This window comes from Cotesia glomerata, linkage group LG2 (assembly GCF_020080835.1).
Source record: "Cotesia glomerata isolate CgM1 linkage group LG2, MPM_Cglom_v2.3, whole genome shotgun sequence".
In the NCBI taxonomy this organism is placed as follows: Eukaryota; Metazoa; Arthropoda; class Insecta; order Hymenoptera; family Braconidae; genus Cotesia; species Cotesia glomerata.
In genome coordinates, this window is record NC_058159.1 from 5,108,606 (window position 1) to 5,132,522 (window position 23,917).

The following is a 23,917-nucleotide window of genomic DNA, read 5'->3' on the forward strand; positions in this document are numbered from 1 at the left end:
GATTTCCAGTGATTTAAATTTTACTATTTCCAACGAGACATTTACAAATAAATCTACTCGGAAAAAAAATCCTCGATCAACAAAATATTTTTTTACAATCTACAATGTACAGTTATACAATACAATACGTCAAACAAACTATTCAATCCAATAACAATAATAATCATTTTTTTAGCTCGTTAAAATTTTTATTATTATTATTATTATTATTACGTGGAAAATAATAATAATAATAATAATAATAATAATAATAAAAGATTTCTTAATTGTTAATTACATTAAATTTCCGCTAGGTGTTGCATAAGCGTTATACTAACTCGTACTTAAAAAGCTAAGGCTCAAGTATTTAAGACCGAAGTGAAATAAAAATGGACATTAGTGGTTTTTTTTTCAAATTTTTCAAAATATAAACAATTATATAACCAAAAGAATGTAATATTAAAATAAGTAATTTAAAAACAATTTGAAGGGTTCGAAAACGGAAAAAATGGAAAAATTAAATAATAAGAAACAAAATAGGGTAGAAGTACCGTTTGTGGCCACTGTACCGCTTATGGCCATTTATTGTTTAAATAAATGATAGAAATGAATTTATATTAATAAACCATCACAAACTCAATTTGTTTTAATATAAATTTTTTAAAACTTAACAAAAATATGGTTATAATATTATAATTTTTTATAAATGAATTCAAATGTTAACTGGCCAAAAACGGTGCTAAGGTGGCCGAAAACGGTACTTCTACCCTATGTACTAAGCTATATTTGTACAATGATAAAATTATAAATAAAGAACTTTTAAAACTAAAAAAAAAAAAAAAAAAATTAGACGTTAGGGTAGCACAAAAAAACCGACTATTTTTTTTTTAGTCTCGAGTGAAATATTTTAGTTTTTGATGTTTTAAGAGCCCTCTCCAAAGGACAGCTTAAAAAAAAATTTTTAAGAGGTCGCTCTAAATTTTTTTTAATTTTAAAAATCGTCAAAAATCGAATTTTTTTTTTTTCAATTTGTTTTTTCGTTACGGTATAATTTTATAGACCAAAAAAAAAAATAAGTTTCTGTGACGGGTGGGCTTACCCTCCCGTCAATATTGAGATAAATCATATATATTTCTATAAATCGATGGGCCAACTTGCCCACCTGAATTGGACACCGAATTTCCGTTGTATTTCTAGCCTGACCCTGGTTACCGAGAATCGCTGCTTGCACGTGTTGCTGAGGATACGCTTTCTCATGGGAACCGAGCGAACAGGTACTCTAGCACAGGGAACCGCTTTCGGCGCCTTGATACCATTTTCTGCTGACTAGGGAACTTGACAATAACCACCTAGTTCCTAAGGGCGGAATAATCTGAGTTCAACCGCAGAATAATACAAGTTCCGCGCAGTGATACAGGTGTTTGGCGGCATCCGCGACCGAGGTTACATAAACCTGGGACCTCCAGGAGGAGCGGCCACTTGTAATCAGTCAGTCGTTTAGTCTGTCCGAATCTATGTCGAGTCCGAGCTGTCTTGCATCGTGATTAATTGTCTCCTGAGACTCTCATTCTCGTTGCTGTCCCATCTCTCTCTCTCTCTCTCAGTTATAGAATCAAAAGTATTGCATCAAATGGATTATTGTACTGGATTAGATTTGCTTTCATAAATAGAATTAGGTTGTAAAAGAGACTCTCAGGGCCATTTCGGGCAACTCCCATGCTTTGGGGACGCCTAATAAACAATTAGTACCGTAATTCACGAGTATTCTTCATTCACTGAGCGACCCACCCTCTTATCAACATCTAAATATTTTTCAGTGAGACGCTGAGCTAGTCCGGAGGTCTGTTTACGTGACAGGTAAATAACCAGGTGCAGGCTCATACGTAACAGTTTCTGAAAGTTTCAGTTCAAAATTTAAATTTTCAAAGGTCGCTCATAATTTTTTTTTTAAGGACATGCCTATTCATACGTAAAAAAAACCTTGATAAATCCATGCCGTGTGAATATAAGGGCCTTAAATCCACGTTACGTGAATGTAAAGGCCCTTATATTCACGCTGCATGGATTTATCAGAATTTTTTACGTGTGAATTAACACTCCGTGTAAAAACGATATGATATCATTATGACGCTCATAATGAATCTCATATTTTGACACTAATATGAGATTCATATAAAAGTCATATCAATACATTTGAAACCTGTAATAAGTAAAATACTTATGGGAACAAATTTTTTATTAACTAGATTATAAAATTTTTATTTTTCTTGTTGGAGAAAGAAAATTTCTAGTAATTTGATTATGTTTCATTATAAAATTTGATCTACAGGGATCGGTCACATGGGGATTCGTGACCAATCCATAGTGACAAACGCATAATTTCATACTGAAGTTATAATAGTATCTGCGTAAGCTCATGATGGAATCAGGCTGAAATTTTTCAAATTCACTATAATATCGTAATGATATTGTTGCCTTTTATTCATAATTCAAGAAAAAAATTGTTTATTACTGTTGGAAATTCGTTAGGATGGTATCTCCATGATGATATTAACATAATTTAATTATGAAATCATAATGATATTGAATTGAATTCAAAATTTAATGATGGTCATATCTGCATAAAATCATAATGATATTGTTAGCCTTTTTAAATCGTGATATAAAGTTATTTAGTCATAACTATATACAGGAAATAATGCAAAATAATTAAATTAAAGAAATTTTTAGGACGATATAAATTGTTTTCAAAATAAAAAATAATTATCTTGAGACGAAAAAATTTTTTCAGTTAAAAATTTTTTTTAAACCAAGATAGTCAATGTTTTTCTAAATATTTTTCCAAGTTAAGAAAGTTAAGTAGTTCAATAGTATAGTGCATGATAAAAATACTGTTTTTCTCAATTGTTATACATTTCCTCTGATTAACAGAAAAAATGAAAATTTTACTAATCTGCTTAAAAAAGATTCGTTCTCACAGGTATTTTACTTATTACGGGTTTCCGAAGTATTGATATGGCTCTTATATGAATCTCATATTAGTGCCAAAATATGAGGTTCATTATGATATTCATTATGAGCTTCATAATGATATCATATCATTTTTACACGGGACTTTTAATAAAAATATCAATTTTTTGGTTTTTTTTTTAAATTAATTAATCATTTAATACCATTTATTATTATTATTTCAAAGTAATTATTCCTTTCAATTCACGATACTCTGTTACTAAATTTAATATTTAATTTTATTTTTTTATTTGTCATAAAAAAAAAAGAATTCTTTTCGCTTGATGAACATAAGACCCCAATATCAATCGATTCGCTCTGATTACTCTTCGACAACTTTTTATTTTCCTTTTCATCGCCCCATCCCCGTTCTTATTGCCATTAATACACTATACATTTTTTTCCTGACTCTTGGTAAAAAAAAAAATGTTCGAAATTAATTTTAAACGAAATAGGTCAGTGACAAAAAAAATCTCATTAGCCAGCAAGAAAAAGAAAAACCAATTTTTTCTATTTCCCGATTACAGTTACTCGTAACACTATGATAGTTATTGTTATTATTAATTATTTTTTACATTTGTCAGGGACAAATTATTATATTTGAGGAAGTTGAGAGTCGCTGAGGAAGAAACAGGGTGGGTTTCTATAGCAACCCTCTGACTGGGACACGTCCCGCAGAAATATAAGAACCTCAAATACGACTTCTCTTTACATATATATCTACCTATGTATATATGAAGGATAAAACAAGGATCTGAGCAAGGAAAAGCACCTAAATCGCTCCAGTCGACTGTCCATTGAGTCGAAGCGAGTCCTCTCCAGCGTAGCTGCTTTGAGGGTGCCTGGAACGAGTATTTGTTTTGAAAGCCTCCAATGTTAATCCGTGAATCACAGAGTCGACTAGCGCTTAGGATTTTCTGGGATTTACATCCTTATATATTATTACTCGACTTTTTAAATATAACCTGTCACTTTTTATCTCTTATTTTTGCTTCTTAGAAATCAAAATGACGATGAATAAAAATAACTCTTATTTTTCTTTCAACTTACTTCTATTCAAAATTTTTCATTAATCTTTGTGAGTACAAATGTGTACTACTTTTAGACTTGTTCGTACAAATGTATTAAATTTTTCAGTTTTAAGGAATTAATCCTGCATTAAAAAGGTGTGTAGTTCTGAATTATATATCGTATCGGAATTATATTTAAGCATGACATCGAGAAAAATATGATATTTAAAGATGTATGTCATCATTAATACTTAAATTGCATAAATATGAACAAAAAAATACAACAGGAAATTAAAAATTCAATCATAGAATTTTCATCAATTTAACCTAAATTAGTAAGATAATTATATTTAAATACTCAATATATTACTTATATTACTTATATATTTCTTTTGATTGTAAAAAACTGATGATATTTCTTAAATCTTTTGATTGTTTTCACTATTTGTTAGCAAAATCATAATATTGTTACAATATTTATTTAGAGACGTTTATACTCTTACATGTACTTTATATTCTTATATTTTTGTATTTTTGCCATTCGGCCATTGCCTTGGCATTCAAATTAAATAAATAAAATAAATAAATAAATATCCTGATGGTTTACCACAATTCTAATTAAATAATTAAAACTTAAAATTTAATTTATCATTTAAACTTTCATAATTTCATAAAATTTTTTAACTTTAAATTTAATTGTAATTTACATGATTATTCTCTATAATAATGTTATTACTGGTAGACTTTCTTTAAATTATTTATTTCAATTTTTGTTCGTAAAAGTTTTCATTTATATATCTCAAATAATGACTAAAAATTCATGTTTGACTCAAAATAAATCTTCCTGATTGAAACCGTAAGATAAAATAATAAAAAAAATTCTGCGACATGTTTTTAAAATAAAAGAGAAACGTTAATGAGTGGTATACGCGTCTAGAATTGCTGAATAATAAACCGCGCTTTTGATGTCATATTCGCACAGGTCTGGCCCGAGGATATGTAATATAGGACATTATATGTAATCGCGCCCCCTTTTCACGCTTTATCTTTCTCGATTGAATGTTATCTGGGACGTGATCATCAGTTTCGTCAATGAATTGTACGGATGACTATTCAACTCTTCTCGCATAAAGTCACACATAATTCTGGGTTCCAGAGTAAATCAATACGCCCATCTACATCAAAGTTTAATATTATTATGTATTGGGAGGTATATAATAGATCTATGTATTCCAATACGGGCACTGATAATCCAGCTTACTCTCCGCTTTTAACAATAATTATTCGAATAATTAGTGACATGTGATTCTAAATGTCTATATATATATATATAGGTATAAATGTAAATATATATAGTCGTTCTCGTTTAGTAAAATATCAATTTACCAAATATATTTTGATCACTTTTTTATCATCAGTTAAAAACATTTGTAAATTTTCATTAATTTATTATTATCTTTATATTATTAAGATAATAAGCAAAATTTTGTGGCTAGTGTATTTATATGATAAAATGGGTTTTTATAGTTAAATTTGGTATCGTTAGAAAAATCATGTCCTGGAGTTGTGCCTTTTCATAGTTTCATATCATTCTCACCAATAGTCAATTTATGATGATAAGTATTTAGGCTGAATTCAAAAATGCTCTATCTCTAGATACATAACTAAGAAATGACCCTGTATCTCGTGAAATATTGACATTTTTAAAGATATAAGCTCATCCCGATGTTACAATCATCAAGAGCTTTCATTTGAGTACCCTTATCAATTTTTCATATATTTTATATATTTATATATATATGTATATATGAAAAATATGTCAAGAAAACATGTGGGTACTCAAACGAAAGCTCTTGATAAGTGTAACATCAGGATGAGCTTATATCTGATATTAGCGGTAAGATCATTAAAACTGGTGATTTCAACACTAATATGTTTATCGAGCACCAGGCTCGTATATAACATGATGCAAGATTTGCGCTCTTAAGACTTTTATAATTTGCTTTAATTTGAACAAAACTATCTTGTTACTAATTATTAAAAAAATTATTTAGACCTGGTGCTGTCAAACTAACTTAGTGGCTGTATAACAGCATCACTTGGTAAATTATCAACTTAATGGTGTTAATTATGTGCAATTGCTACAACTTTTATAATTATGATTATTATTCTTATATTATTATTTTTTCTTTTTAATTTTATCAATTACTATTATTTTTTGTTTTGGTTTGCAATTGCTAACACATCAATGGTCTACTCATTTAGTAATCTATCTATTAAATTTATAGTTAATATTAATATTTATAATTAATATTCATAATATGGAATGTTTATAATTAATATTAATATTAATATTCTGTTAAATATGAAATCACTATGCTAGCTACAAGTCATCTTGTTATAAATCAAAAATTTTTTTTTTATATACTAACTGTTGTATTATTAGCCCTGTTAATGGCCCCTAGGCTGTTGGGTTTGTTTATTTAAATAAAATAAAATAAAATATCTTTAAAAATGTCAATATTTAAGAAACTACAGTGCAATTTAACAAATATTTTGTGAAGTATTGAAATTTTTAAAGATATAAGTTCATCCCGATGTTACACTCATCAAGAGGTTTCATTTGAGTACCCACATCAATTTTTCATATATTTTATATATTGATATATATGTATCTATAAAAAATATATCAAAAATGCACGTGGGTATTCAAATGAAAGCTCTTGATGAGTGTAACATCAGGACGAGCTTATATTTTTAAAAACGTCAATTTTTAAGAAAGTACAGTCCAATTAAACAAAAGTCATTATTTAATAAAGCAAACTTTTATGTATTTAAAGTTTACAAGTCCCGGCAGTCACATAGTGACTACAAGGCTACTAGTTATTATTCTTTCAAAAAAAATTTAAACCAATAATAATAATGATCATTATTATAAAAACTTTATTATTATTATTATTTTATTTTTATGAAATCAAAAATTAATTAGAAAAAAAAATTTTGTTAAAAAAAAAAATAATCACTAAAACTCTTTCTAGTATAAATTATAAAACAGTACTAAATGTTAGAAAAAAAAAAAAAAAAAAATGGAGAATTTAAAATTCAATTAATGTATAAATTATTCATTATTTTATTTCCATAGCGGTATTTTTTTTATCGCGCTGTTCACTTTAATCTAAATACAATTTTGGGTTTTTTGTTCCGCGGTTCCACCAGGTAAACACTAAGTATGGAAAGTAAACATAGCTGTACCATCAGTGGCGTATAATGTGCGGCAGTGGTCAAAGTGCTTCCAAGTATGCACCCGCTGCAGCTGCGAGACCTCGCCAGTTAAAAAAGCTCTTGGTAACACTTGTTGAGTTAAAACTTAAGACTTTAAACAAAACTTTTTTATTAGTAAATATTAACGTTTAATTGCCGAGTAAATTTTACTGTTTGCGCTCTTCTGTTTGCCTCGAGAGTTGTTGCACCTACGAGGACCAGCAGAGAGAGATAAGCGATTTTATAGACAAATTAATCGGCTATGTCACCAAATTGCTGAAGCTTTTTGTTGTTCCGCAATTTTATCGCTCAGTTAAGGGGTTATATCCACTTGCGAGGCAGAAAAAACGCGTTTTTTTGTGAATTTTTTCCAAAGAGGCATTTTATTTTATACATTAATGGAAAAAATGTACTTAAACAGAATTTAATGTACTTTAACAATCAGCGGTTTATTTAAAAAAATATTGGATCCCCTAGCTCCTGTAGATGATCTGCGGAGAGACCTCCAAAAAAAAGTACTTGGCGGTGAGCAAGATATCTCTGGTCCAAATTATCTGAAAACCAAAAACCAAAAATATTTATTTGGGAATTGTGGAAAACGAGTTTTCAATCTACTTCCCGAATCGAACCAACCGAAAGTTTATTGATGATGAAGAGCAGTTAACTCCACTGATCGATTTGGCCTCAGCAGGAGAACTTCACCTGAATTATTTCGGAACAGCTTATCACAAGTTCGAATTTCTTATTAAACCTTCATAATTAAGAATAAAATATAAATTAATTCAATTAAATTTATGTTAAAAAATGTACTTATATATGTGCTCTTAAAAATTATGCTTTGAAAAAAATTTATCCATGAAAAATTAACAGAAATCTAGAATTATTATTTTTTGTAACAATTAAAAAAAATAAATAAATCCTACAAATTATTAGATGTCTGTTAATTTAATTTTTATAAATCTTCCAATATATTTAAATTTATATAAAAATAATTAATTAATTATTGTCAAGATAATTTTTATTTTGCTAAATAAATTAATTGCTATAGTTTAAAATTTTTTAATTTTATAATTAGAACTATTAATTCTTTTTTTTTTATTTTTTTGTCATTTCGTGCGCTCAATTTCAGTCTCTTGGACAATCGATAGCTTACCGCGCCCGTCGCGCAATATACTATATTGGTTCCTAAGGCGCCAGCCGTAGGGTACAGGCCAGGCTGTACGTGAGAAACGTTACCACAAATCACAGTCGATATTCGAGGCCAGTGGGTGATAAAAGGGCAGGAGTTTCAACTCAATAAAATTCATTACACAGTAGTAGTTGTACAGTGCCGGCTTTTGTAAATATCTTCTTATATATTTTGTATTATATAATACATTAAATTTTAAATAAGACGGATAGTTATAAAGCCTGAAGACATAAATAAAAAGAAGGTTTCGATAAACGAACCCCTGACCCTGACTTTCTGAGTTTTCTAAGCTTTTTCGATGTCATTTGTCAAGATTGTGAATAAAAGCTCTTTATTATACATCTGAAGCTTTATATATATTTTGGATCATGAATTATAAATGATAATATATTTATGCTCATTAATTTTTTGATGTACATGTAAAAAATGTCTGATAAAAAAGTGTATTATGCAGGATTTTTTTATCACGGAGAGTACTTACATAAAAAGCTCATACATTTTTATTAAAAATTCAAATTAAGAAAATATTTAGGTATGATAGTCATTTATGACGGACTTATAATTATTATTTGAATTTTTTTAAGCTGGATTGGAACATTTTATCTAAAAATTCTAGTGTTTTGTTGGAAATTTTTTTTTTGAGTTGAAAAATAAGTCACCTATTAAAAAAAAAATGAGAATTATTTTTTTGAGATTAAAGAAGATAAATAATTCATTTAAGGCCAGAAGGTCAAATGAGAAGTAACAAAAAATAAACAATAAATAGTAATATGTAATTAACAAAAAAAATTCATTAAATGCCAATTATTATGTTTTATTAAACAAAAATTAATAATTGAATAAACTAAAAATAAATGATAGATAATCTTTTTAAAAGCGTGAAAAAATTACTTTATTTTTAAGATTAATACCAAAAAATTGAACTCTCTTGTAGTGAGACGATTTAGCGACCATGCGCCATCTGTCGGAAATTTTTAATACTAATTTTGATAAAAAAATTATATGTGTTCTTATATGATTTTTTTAGACTAAATATGAGCATTTTAAATGTGATAAGACGAATTTTTACATGAAGAATTATTAAATATTATATGTAAGATTATTATGATAAAAAATAAAGCTTAAATTTTGAATTGGCTTTTATACTAAAATAAGTTTACATTAAGTTTTTCTAATAAAAAAAAAAAAATAGTTAACTAACTCCTTATTTTTTAGAAGATGATTTTTTAATATTTTAATGAAAATATTATACCTCTATTAGATATTAAACTGTTTTTTAAAGTGATAATAAATTTTGAACTAATTGTTTTTTTGTACAAATGGAAGATTCTCTAAAATGGAGTTAGACAATTTACTAATTAGTAATAGATATAGAGAAAATTCTCACTGTGTATGATTCGACTAATATAACAATCAAAGAAAAAATTCCCAACGATTTAACTGAAAAAAAAAACTCTTAAAAAGTTAAATAGAGAGTCAGAAATTTTATTTTTTAAGACTTTAATGCTAAGAGCATTTATTATATTTATTATATTTGCTGGTAGTCCTTCCCAGAGATGAATAGCAGTGACAACAAAAGAGGACTTATGCAGTAAACAGTTGTAAGGAGCAGGTTTGGATCAATAAATAAAAATTTAATGGTAAGTCGAAATATGGTTAGACAGAAAAACGAGATGTCATAAAATCAGTAAGTATCTGCGACAAAATGAAATACCAATTGGGAGACAAATCAAATCTTTTATTGGCCGAGAAGAGAGCGAGGCAATTTTATCACTCACCAGAGCGAAAACTTTTACATTTTGGGTAAGGTTTTATTTTGTTCCAATTTCTCTTTTGTGAAAATAACTCGAGAAATAATAAAAAAAAAAAATATTTTACAGCGTAGTTTAAAATTTAACATAAGTAAACTTTGGGTTTAATTAAAATTATTCTTACTACTTTTTATTTTATTTATAAATATTAAATCATTTTTTTTTTTTATTTAAATTTTCTTGCTTCAAAAAATTATTTTTAAATTTCTTTTGTTCTAAAAATGATCTTGTAAATTAATTTAATTAAAATTTTAATGTAATCAATAATTACGAATGTCACTTGTCAGAATAAATTTGTTAATCTTATTTTCAGAATTTCACTCGAATTGTGTCTCTATAAATTTCTCTTAAAAATACTCGTGCTTAAATATGCACCAAATTAAAATATTTAAGAGATTAAAAGTCCTAGAGCTCGCTTTATTAATTATAATAATAATAATTATAATTATTATTATTATTATTACTAAAATAATATAAATATATCGTCTTGATGTCGAGAAATTTCTATTTATATTTGTTAGAGCAAACAAGGAGTAATAAATCTAGAAACTAATTACGTCAGTCAGTCAAGCTTTACACTTTACACCGAATTTTATTGAGTATTCAAATTTGACAGAATTGAGTGGCTTGGAAGAAAATGTTCGACTTAAACGAAGCAACTGTTCATTTGTAAATGTCTGCTTGATTAAACATTTTCGTTGAAGGAAACCTTAATTGACTGATTCATATTTCAAATATTAAATCAACTGAATAATTGAGTTAAATTAAATTAAATTGCATTACATTAATTAACAGAAATTTGAAAATATTGATTAATAATTTACAGGAAAATTTGTTCAATATTGCTGATATTTGAGTTACACTCACACATTAATGCAAAATTTTGATTATTTATGGAGATTATTATTTAAATATCAAAAATTAGCAGGATTTATTTTAATTGAAAAATTATTATTAAAGGTCAAATTTATTTGTAATGAGTGATAAGCACAAATTAAAAGTAGTTGAAGAGAAATAAATGAAGGTAGTTGAAAAATCGTTGGAAAAAAGGTACGTGAGATTTGATAAATCTAGATTACAAGTCTCTGAATGCAGTTCGATTCGTATTCCGGCATTTCCTTTGGTGGGAAACGCCTAAGGGAAATCTGGAGAGTGGAAAGCGCTCGACAGGGGATTGGAAAGGGGAAATTATATTAAAAACGCTCGAGTAAGAGAATCGGTTCATCATACACAATGCTTCAAGATTAATATTTATTTTGTGACGTTTTATTTATCTAACATTATGTGTTATACGATTTTTCATCAAATGATAGTTTATTTAAATTACCATCTTTCATTTATTTCATGCTGAAAATATTTTTAGATCAATATTCGATGGATAAAATTACCCGTTAAAAATTTTCAGTATCGCCACTTTAAAAAATTATGTGTCCATATATAGGCTTGTATAATTTTTTAAATATATGATGATAATAATAATAATAAATAGTAACCTTGCAGTCACTATGTGACTGCCATGACTTGTGAACTATAAACAAATAAAATTTTGCATCATTAAATAATACTTTTTGTTAAATTGCACTATACTTTCTTAAATATTGACGTTTTTAAAGATATAAGCTCATCCCGATGTTACACTTATCAAGAGCTTTCATTTGAGTACCCACATGCATTTTGATATATTTTTCATATATACATATATATTAGGGTGTGCCAAAATGTAACTCCCGTGGAGAACCTTTTAAAATTGGAATTTTGAGTTCCGCTTTTAACAGGGGCTGCGTTTGGGCATTTCCTGAGATATTTTGGAGTGAGACGATGTATTTGATTTTCATAGAATTTTTTAACAGAAGCTTAGTTTGGGCATTTCCGGTGAAAATTCAAAATTTGGCCGGAAGTGCCCAATTAAATCTCCTGTTAAAAATCCTATAACTAATCAAATGAATCCTCTCACCTCGAAATATCTCAGGAAATGCCCAAACACAGCTGCTGTTAAAAGTGGAACTCAAAATTCCAATTTTAAAAGGTTCTCCACGGAAGTTACATTTTGGCACACCCTAATATATATAATATATATAAATATATGAAAAATTGATGTAGGTACTCAAATGAAAGGTCTCAATGAGTGTAATGTCGTGGTGAGCTTATATCTTTAAAAATATCAATCGTTCACAAGATACAAGGTAGTTTTTTAATTATGTTAAATTGTACTGTACTTTTTTTAAGTATTGACGTTTTTAAAGATATAAGCTCATCCTGATGTTACACTCATCAAGAGCTTTTATTCGCGTACCCACATACATTTTCATATATTTTTCATATTTACATTTATGTAATATATATAAATATATAAAAATTTATGGGGGTACTTAAATGAAAGGTTTCAATGAGTATAATGTCGAGGTGAGCTTATATCTTTAAAAATGTCAATAGTTCACAAGATACAAGATCATTTCTTAATTATGGAGCTAGACATGGAGAATTTTCAAATTCATCCTAAATACCTATCATAATAAATTGACTGTCAGTGAGAATGATATGAAGCCTTTAAAATGCACAAATTCAAATCAAGACTTTTGCAATGACACTAAATTTTTCTGAAAAAGACCATATTATCATATAACTATCCTGGACACAAAATTTTTCTCATCCTCTTAATAATATACATTTATAAAATAAAATAAAAAAGATTCTAAAAATTATGTAAGCTTATGACTTCTACAAAAATTATTAAAATTAAATATTTTTTTATCCCCTTACTCGAATCTTCAATTTTAAATTCGATAACCTGTTCTACAAAAATGGTTTTAATATTTGTAAAAATACAAGATACAAGATACAAACTATTATACAATAACTATGTACAAGTATTCTATACAAATGTATACACATAGTTCCTTGAAAGACGAACATGTATATGTATAAAATATAGGATGAATATTATTATTTCTATTTGAAGGAGTTACGAGTGTGTGCGAATGAAAGCAAGATGTATATCTTATGAAACGAGAAAATAGGTAAGCATCTTTTTTCAGTGACAATCTGTTTTATCTTGTCGTCTTTTATAATGCATGAACAATGGCAAAAACTAGCAATAAAATAGAATAAACTCGTTATATACGACTTTCCTCGACGAAAATGCATTTAATATTTTTTTTACAATCTTCTATCTGTCTTGTCTTCATATTTGCTTCCGAGTATACTTCACACAAATCTATATATTTTCTCAAAAGAAGAAGATGTATATAAAATAGGACATTCTAAAAATAATTTTTACTTTTATATATATATATATATATATATATATATATATATATATATATATATATATATATATATATTTCACTTGTCCTTTCGTCACTATATTTTATTAAAATATATGTTGCTTATGCGCAAGTCAGTGCAGCCAACTTTTTTTTTTTCAAATAATTTTTTTGAGTCAAGAAAATTTTTCTCTCTGCGTACTATAGTCTATTAAATTTATTTAAAAAATTCAAATATATATACTATCGGGATTCTCTTAATAATATAAAAAATATTTATAAATAACTGCACCCTTCAAAAGCGAAGCGTTGAGGTAGTGCTCTACTCTTGACATTTCAAAAAAAGCAGTTTTCTCGAAACTGAAATTAATTTTTTTTTTATTTATATCGCACTTACAGGTTAATATGAGAGTACTAATATCAAGTCAAATAATTTGTCAGGCTCATAAAATATATTTCAATAACAATTTTTTGTTTTACATAGTAAATAATAACATTAATAATAATCTTTTCTGGACATCCGTGTGTCTGTGTTTATGGATTGGTGTATGTGGCAGGGAAATAGGTCAAAAAAATGATCGTACCGTAATAATTTTTTTTTTATTATCTAAAGTAACACGACAGACTTTCTCAATTAATATGAGCGTTCAATTCACTGTCGTTAAATTATTATTTATAAAAAACTAATATATGATTGTATTTTTTTGTATCTATCTATACATTCTATTATAGTATTTTTTTTCCTCACCTTAAAATTATGGCGCCACTAAATCATAGCAGAGTTTTCTGTTTTTTATTATTTTGCTTTTTATATTTTATTTTAATCAATTTTATTGTAAAAAATGAGATTATGAGGAGTGCATTGTTGGATTTTCCAAACTTTTTTAAAAATATATGAATCGATTTATTCTCATTATATTATTGTATAGTCAATTCTTCATTCTATATGAAAAAAGAAACATACACGGAAAGAAATACATTGCGGATATCCCTATGTCGTTGTATTGCATTGCTATAAGCCCTATGCATATCCACAGATTCGGTAGAATCTGGCGCCAAGTTCCGTTCAAACTGTTGTAAACGGAGCGCCAGACTACCGACTGTGTTTACTGTAAGCAGAACGGTATTTCGAGGTTGCAAAATTTTATTTAATTATATGGTTCTCCTTTTTCCAAAATAATATATTATAAAAGTAATTTATACTTTATTTTACTGATATTAATTAATTATAATCAATTATAACACTTAATTCACTTAAAATTATTAAATTTTATCAGCACAAACTATAGTAAGCCCAGAAATTTCGATCCTGACTTTTTTCGATGGGGAATATCAGCGCCACAGACTAGATAAAATAAAAATGTGTAGTAATCCTTCCTATAGACACGCAACTACAGTAAAAGTGATTCATAGCTTGCATCTATGGCCGCCAGGGTGCACTGGAATTACATCTACATAAACTGTAGCTTTAAGGGGATAGTTTGCAGTAAAAATGCAGTCAACACGAGATTTAAGTTGTTATCAATTGTAAATTTTCATTATAATTACAAAAATACTAAAATCCGAACAAAAACAGTTTCACTGTAAAAAGTCGCACCAAGTCCACGTTCATAAGACTATTAGGAAAAAAATTTTTTTTCTTTACAAAAGATACAAAATAAAAAATTAAAAATCCGAGTAACCGATATGATTGTTTATGATTTTCGGAAATTAAAAAATTTTTGTAAATTTAAAAATTAAAAAATTTTAGAACGTACTTGGTGTGCGTCATTGTGTATTTCAATTTTTTTAAAGTCCTAGTAAATAGATTTTACGAATTTCATTAAAAGTAAAATATTTTGCAACCGCGCACACTAAATACGTTCTAAAATTTTTTTTAATTTTTAAATTTACAAAAAAATTTTTTTTAATTTCCGAAAATCATAAACAATCATATCGGTTACTCGGATTTTTTAATTTTTTTATTTTGTATCTTTTTGTAAAGAAAAAAAATTTTTTTTTCCTAATAGTCTTATGAACGTGGACTTGGTGCGATTTTTTTACAGTGAAACTGTTTTTGTTCGGACAGGATTATCTACTATACTGTATGGTACCAAAATCTTTGCGTCTATTACACGGGCGCATAGGAGGCTTGACGTGACAGCATTGCCGCCAGCCCCATAGTGCATCGCAGATGTCGCAATGCTACTAGTTTTTCCCGCGATATTACTTAGCGCGACAATCAATAATTCTATCGAATTACGGCCAATATTTCATGGGTACAACTACTGTACCGACATAAAAATTCATAAATTAGTAAAACTACTTTGAAATTAATTGTAACATTAAACTAGTTTAATACAAAATTTTTAAATATTTTTCATCGAACACACTGATAGAAGGATTTGTTTATATTTAATAAGCTTTATTAACTGTTAATAAATGATTTTTTACATCATAGGATTTAATGAATATTTATTAACAGTTTATAAATTATTTATTAAATGTTAATAAATATTTGTTAACAGGTAACAAATATTTATTAACAGTTAATAAGTAATTTGTTTAGTACAATTTATTAACTGTTAAAAATATTTATTAATGGTTAATGAACATTTGTTAACTGTTAACGAATATTTATTTAAAATAAAAAGTAAAAATAGCAATTTCCTTTTGACACTTTTTATAACCCTATAGCTGGAATACATGATAATAATTAAATTCACTAAATAAATTAACGTTTTTAATATTTAAAAATATAAAAGATAATTATGAGCTATGATAAAATTTGGTATTTTATAATAAATGTTATTATAATGTAATATAATTAATGCAAATAATTTATAAAGATGATTTTTATTTGTAAGCCATCTTTTCTTTATATCATATGACATTGCAAATTGCAAGCAAAACCAATTCACTCTACAAAATATTTACTAATTGTTAATAAATATTTCTTAACTATTAATAAATACTTATTAACTATTAACAAATGTACTTTCCACCCAAATAGATATTTATTTAATGTTAAAAAATATTTATTAAAATTTAATAAATTATATAATTGTCTTCAAATAAATTAAATTATTAACAGTTGATAAATCTTTTTATCAGTGCATAACCCATTCAATTAATTAAACTAATTTTGTTACTACTCTAATATCAGCATAAGAGATATAACAATAACGGATAGACTGTTCTGCCAGGAGCATCGTAAATGTCGCCAGTCTTTATGGGTCTGACGCCCATAGTGACATTGGCGTATCAGCTATAACTATTGTTGATGTTACTATTCCCACCATAGCCAAATCATCTATGCTGACGATTTTTATATCGAATCAAAATCTTCTAAACCATACAGTATAGTGTTCACACCCATAGTGACATAGTGATATCCGCAATGTATTTCTTTCCGTGTAGTTCTAAAGTAAAAAAAATTAATTACTTTACTTTCATACACTGATAGAAGGATTTCTTAGCATTTAAGAAGATTTCTTTGTATTTAAGAAATCATTTCTTAAACATCATTTCTTAGCATTTAAAAAATAATTCTTAGTATTTAAGAAATATTTCTTTGTATTTAAGAAATATTTCTTAGTAGTTATATTTCTTAATATTTAAGAAATATTTCTTTGTATTTAAGAAATATTTTTTAAATACTAAGAAATGATGTTTAAGAAATGATTTCTTAAATACAAAGAAATCTTTTTAAATACTAAGAAATCCTTCTATCAGTGTACATATATATGTATATATATATATATATATATATATATATATATATATATATATATATATATATATATATCTAAAGAATATGACCATATGTTTATCAACAAAAAATGAAGAGAACAGCAAAAAAAGATCAATGAATTTTTTATACTTTTTACTATTTAATTTTCGTTTCATTCTTTTATCTCTTCCTAAACATTAAACACTTTTTCCTTTGATCTACTTCACTCTGCATTTGTTATTTTTTTACTCGAGAGTTGAACTCGCTAAAAAATGAAAAAAATGTATCTTATATAAAAAAGCTCATAATGAAAAAAAAAGTAAAAGTAATTATAAAAATAAATTAAAATTTTATGCTTTACAATTATTAATAAAAATAAAGTGAGTAAACACGACTTGTCTGATCAAATTAATAGTTTAATCATATATTATAATTAATTGACTTTGCTTACCGGGGGATGTTTAGATCAATATTTCATTACGTTTTGATGTAAAGTTCAATAACGCTCAGACTAAATTTGTAGAGACATGGATAATCTGGCAAATTCATTTTGTATATCCATTATATTTATTTTTCTTCAACAGAATCGATTACTGTGAGTACGACACTACACTGCACTGGGTAGTCATATATTTACAAATGAATTCCATGTATATGTATATTGTATATGTATACTTCATATATTATGCATAAAAAGCTCCGCTGCATTGAAGTTTGTTGCTGATTTTCTACGGAAAGTTTCGTGTACACATAATATACGTATGTATAGCACGTTCCCGCCGAGCAATCGATAATTTACAAATTTTCTTTACTGAATTGATTATATCAGACTTTTTTTTACTGATAAAAAAATTGATTTGATTAAAAAAGAACCAAAAATTTATTTTTTAACATTTCTTCGTCTTGAATTAAACAGAAAAATTTTTGTACTAAGAAATTTTTAATTATTTAAAATTTATCAAAAATTTTTTTGATTAAATTTATCAAAAATTAATTTGATTAAAAAAAACTAATAAATTTATTTTTAAAAATTTCTTCATCTTGAATTAAGTAGAAAAATTTTTATATTAGGAAATTTTTAATTATTTAAAATATTTCTGCTTAATTTAAATTGTTCATATTAATCAAAATTTTTTTTATATTAAATAATTTTTTTATCAATTTACGCATAAAAATAATTATAAGTTAATTTACAATAAATTTAAAAATTTTTTCAAATTTATCTTAAAAATCTGTTTTGATAAAAAAAAATTTTCAGTTCATTTTTTGAACAAACTTCATGTTTAATTTTTTAATAAAAATAATTTATAAATTCAAATAAAAATGATAAGTAAAATTTTTATATTTCTACTTCAATGAATTTTTTAGATTACTGATTTATTAAAAAACAGAATTTATATAAAATTTATATAAAACACATATCATTTCTTGCATAAGCGACTTTTTGAGTAAGCGAGAAACCTGAATAGTAATGACAGCAATGCGATAAAATAAAATAAAATAAAAAATAAAAGGCAGAAGGGAAGGAAAAAATTCGATATTGGATTGGATCAGTGAAATCCGTGACATGAAAATTCTTAGGGTTTTACGTGTAAATGGCAAATGTAATAATAATAATAATTTTAATAATAATAATAATAATAATAAAAAGAGAAGTACGGGTGAAATATTCACAAAAGAAGTAGTAGTATATTCTAAAATTTAAATTATTTCTCTACAGTTGCGAAAGTTTATGTGCATTTATACGCGTCTAGTTTTAATATTTACTAACGCGATGAAAAACATTATTGTTTTATGAACACGATTACATTTTTAAATTTCAGTACTCTGCTTCTATAAATATTTTAGTTTTTAATTTAAATAATCATTTTTTCTCCTAAAACTTTTCTTCTTTCTTTTTGCATTAGTCTTAGATGATTTAAAATCATTAAATATTTAAAAAATTATTCGACAATTATCTGTCAAATTCAGATAAAAATTTCATTTATTTAATTATTTAGCAATAATTTTATTTAAAATTAAATAATTGTTCTCTTGTCATTTTTTCGTATCTTCAATATTTAATCCAGAATTTTTATTTAAAAATTTACTCTAATTTTTTTTAACTTCGATCTATTCTTAATTTTTATAATTTAATTCAAGCAAAAAAAAATTTCTATATCCACAAAAAAAGTAACTACAAAAAATACATGTAATTAAAAGTTATAAAACAACTAATTTTTTAACTGAGAGTCTCTTTTTAAAGGTATTTCTCGTCCAAGTATTAGTTCTTAAAAATAATTAATTTAGACGATTTATTATTTTGTCGAGAACTTTCTTTACTTCATCGAGTTCCAGAATCACATTTAACTCCACACTTTATTATATTTAAAAAAACTAATAACAGAAATTAATTTTCTCATCCACGAAGCTCATGAAAAACGTCATTTAAATTAACATAAGCCTCCTCCAATTTATCCAACAAAAAAACTAATACATTTTTTTACTCGCAAATAAATTAAATAAAATTTCCGATTTTATTTTAAATAAATAAAGCTTAACTTTTTCAATGCAAACTTGTTTAACTTTTTTTTTTTATATATCCACCCTCACTATTCATAAAATCTCCGACAAAATATATCCAATTATATAAAAACAAAATTTTAATGCCAAAAAAATGTACATGCGCGTTGCATTACACCATTTATTTAATTGGCGTAAAATCCAATGAAACATTTTCAATAAAAAGCCGTATTCTTTACAAAAAGAAATAAGAACTGTTTGTGTATATTATTTACTTTATAAATCCGTAAGTCGGTGCTACGTAAACAAAATGACTAAGAAAAATATTTATAAAAATACAGAACTCTTGAGTAAATAGTTTCGAGTGCACATATCGCACACCGGAACAACTTAACGTCTCTAGCATCCACCACCGTCCACTTCCTAGCATACCCATTTCTGTAATTTCACGTTATTTAACTAACACTCGACTCTCCACCCAACACGGATATTCTTTTGTGCTAAATAAATGACCTTTTTATAATGGAGAAATAATAAAAATAATAAATAATATATTTAAAGCCGAGCGACAAAAGCTCAAACCCATGACCTATTATATTTACGCAAAAGTTAAAAAAAACCTTTCAGCATTTTTTAAATAATAATAAAATTGTTTTCTGTGCCGAATAAAAAATTAATTGACTCGCTGAATGGGGGATAATTATATCGTATAAAAGCTGGGTCATTAGATTGGGAGTTGTTGTTTCTGGAAAGGTTTATTGAACGTTAAACTGCTGGTTATTATTTTATTTTCATTATTATTATTTTGTTTTTTAGTAAATGCAAAAAAAAATACTTTTGAAAATTAATTACGCGGTAAATCACAAATTAATATTTTGTTTGAAGATAAATTTTATATTATCTTTTTTTGAACTCTAATTAATTAAAAAAAAAAAATATTTTAATTTATATAAATTATTATAGATGTAAAATTTTAAGAAAATTAATCAATTAAAAAGAAGAATTTTTTTTTGAACCGAGAAATTAAATTAAAAAAAATTTTTCGTTTTAAATTAAGTAGAAAAATTTTTTCATTCAATTCGATTAAAATATTAAAAATTTGTTCTCTTAAAACATTAAAATTTTAATTTATCTGTCCAAATAAAGTTGATAATTTTCAGCTAATAAATCAATAATTAATTTAAAATAATAATTAGCACTAGCAATCTTGCAGTCACTATGTGACTGCTGTGACTTGTGAACTATAAATAAATAAAATTTTGCTTTATTGGATAATGCCTTTGGTAAAATTGTAGTGAACTTTTTTAAATATTTACGCTTTTAAAGATATAAGCTCATCCCGATGTTACACTCATCAAGAGCTTTCATTTGAGTACCCACATCCATTTTGATATATTTTTCATATATACATATATATAATATATATAAATATATGAAAAATTGATGTTAGGTACTCAAATGAAAGGTCTCAATGAGTGTAATGTCGGGATGAGCTTATATCTTTAAAAATGTCAATAGTTCATAAGATATTTGTTAAAATGCCCTGTACTTTCTGAACTATTTACGTTTTTAAAGATATAAGCTCATTTCGATGTTACACTCATCAAAAGCTTTCATTTGAGTACCCACATGCATTTTGATATACTTTTCATATATACATATATATAAATATATGAAAAATTGATGTAGGTACTCAAATGAAAGTTCTCGATGAGTATAACATTAGGATGAGCTTATATCTTCAAAAATGTAAATAGTACTCAAAATACAAGGTCATTTCTTAACCATTGATATTTTTAAAGATGTAAGCTTATCCTGATGTTACGCCCATCAAGAGCTTTCATTTGAGTACCCACATGCATTTTTGATATATTTTTCATATATACATATATATAATATATGTAAATATATGAAAAAATGATGTGGGTACTCAAATGAAAGATCTCGATGAATGTAATGTCGGGGTGGGCCTAAATATTTAAAAATGTCAATAATTCATAAGATATTTGTTAAAATGCCCTGTACTTTCTGAACTATTTACGTTTTTATAGATATAAGCTCATTCCGATGTTACACTTATCAAGAGCTTTCATTTGAGTACCCACATGCATTTTGATATATTTTTCATATATACATATATATAATATATATAAATATATGAAAAATTGATGTAGGTACTCAAATGAAAGGTCTCGATGAGTATAACATTGAGATGAGCTTATATCTTTAAAAATGTAAATAGTACTCAAGATACAAGGTCATTTCTTAATTATTGATATTTTTAAAGATGTAAGCTTATCCTGATGTTATGTCTATCAAGAGTTTTCATTTGAGTACCCACATCAATTTTGATATATTTTTCATATATACATATATATAATATTTATAAATATATGAAAAATTGATGTGGGTATTCAAATGAAAGGTCTTGATGACTGTAATATCAGTATGAGCTTATATCTTCAAAAATGTCAATAATTCACAAGATACAAGGTAATTTCTTAATTATGTATCTAGAGATAGAGCATTTTCGAATGCAGCCTAAATACTTATCATAATAAATTGACTATTAGTGAGAATGAAATGAAACCTTGAAAAGGCACAACTTCAAGACAAGACTTTTCCAACGATACCAAATTTAACCATAAAAACCCATTTTATCATATAAATAAACTGGTCACAAAGATTTGCTTATTTTCTTAATAATATAGATTATATCTTAAGGCGGCGATCGGATAAAATAATCACCAAAAAATAGAATAGACTTATAAAGATTGCCATTAACGTTTAGCTGGGCCATTAGTGAGTTGGTAAAAGCAAAGACAAAGTGAACCTGACAACGCGGTGTGGCATTTGCCATTAACATTACTGCTGAGTTAATGTACGCATCCCTCGGCAAATGTACGGATGCCGACATCAACAGCCGAAACCGAGGTAGAGGGCCATTGGTTGGCCCTACACCCTACACCCTGCACCCTCTGCTTGTATACAACGTACCAGCAACTGGGGTCTGGTGATCCCTACAGCATATTGAGGGCGTTATTACCGCTCTTACACAGATAACAATACCCTTATTGTAGCAGCGGTCATAAATCTTTATCCTTCGTCGGTTATTCTGCTTGTTGATTTGTAGGAAGGACATTAAATGTTTTTTGATTATCGTCTGGTATAATATTAATGTTACCTCTTTTGATGATATACTTAACGATAATATAAAAATGGTGTAATTAAAAATGGCTGTACCTTGAAATGCGGCTTCAAATGTAGTCCGTTCGTCAATTGGATTCTGTGAGATAGCCACAGCGGCCAATCCAAGTATTACGATAAAGTAATAGCACTGTTTTACAGCCATCGTTCAACATACACTATCCACTCTCACTGCTCAAACCCTCGGTACGGACACTTGATTGATATACTCGTTATTCACTCCAACATCTGGCCCGATTGCTTCACTCACTTTTTTTATGTCCACTTTTAAAAACTCATTCACTAGATAACTACTAAATTACATTTAGTGCAAGTTTTAGTTAATTAATATGGGAAATTTTAACTGGAAAGACATGATTAACTTATTATTAAATTAATTTTATTTTTATCATGTGAATAATTTAATAAAAAAAAAATAATATACAACTTTACGATACATAAAAAAATAAAAAAAAAATATGGGTTTGTTCAAACAAGGAAACCGAACGCTCTTACGATTACAAAAAATTTTAACGATTTTCACGTGATAAAAATATAAATTGTCATTTACGATTGATGATATGGAAATAATAAAAACAATTATTTATATACGAACGTTTGAAATCAAAAACCCTTCAATGTAAATACATAAAAAGCTTTGGAACAAATAAATATAAATATATCATATCGTATGCGTAATAAATTACAGGGAGACAATTTATTTAAAATTGTATACCTATAAGCTATATTTATTTATATATTTATAAATTTATGAATAGAGCAATTGATTGCAATTTTATTAAAAACTTTTATTATTATTATTATTTTCAAAAAAATTCAAACCAATAATAATGATAATAATAATAATATTTATTTCAGTTATCCATCGCTATTCTTTTGTACAATAATTAAACTAATTTTTTACATTTAATAAACATAATAAATAATAATAAACATTTATTATAAATAACAATATTGAAACTGTAACATTTACG

General features: G+C 26.4%; 1 protein-coding gene across 5 annotated transcripts in view; it reads right to left on the reverse strand.

Annotated features, from left to right (window-relative positions):
- Window positions 1-23,917, reverse strand: part of LOC123259392 (pikachurin-like) — a 108,093-nt gene that overhangs the window by 81,509 nt on the left and 2,667 nt on the right. For all 5 annotated transcript variants that reach the window (XM_044719879.1, XM_044719875.1, XM_044719878.1 and 2 more), the window contains one exon: window positions 22,980-23,286. In XM_044719879.1, the coding sequence (XP_044575814.1) occupies window positions 22,980-23,088 (109 nt within the window). In that variant the 5' untranslated portion in view covers window positions 23,089-23,286. The remainder of the gene's footprint in view (window positions 1-22,979; window positions 23,287-23,917) is intronic.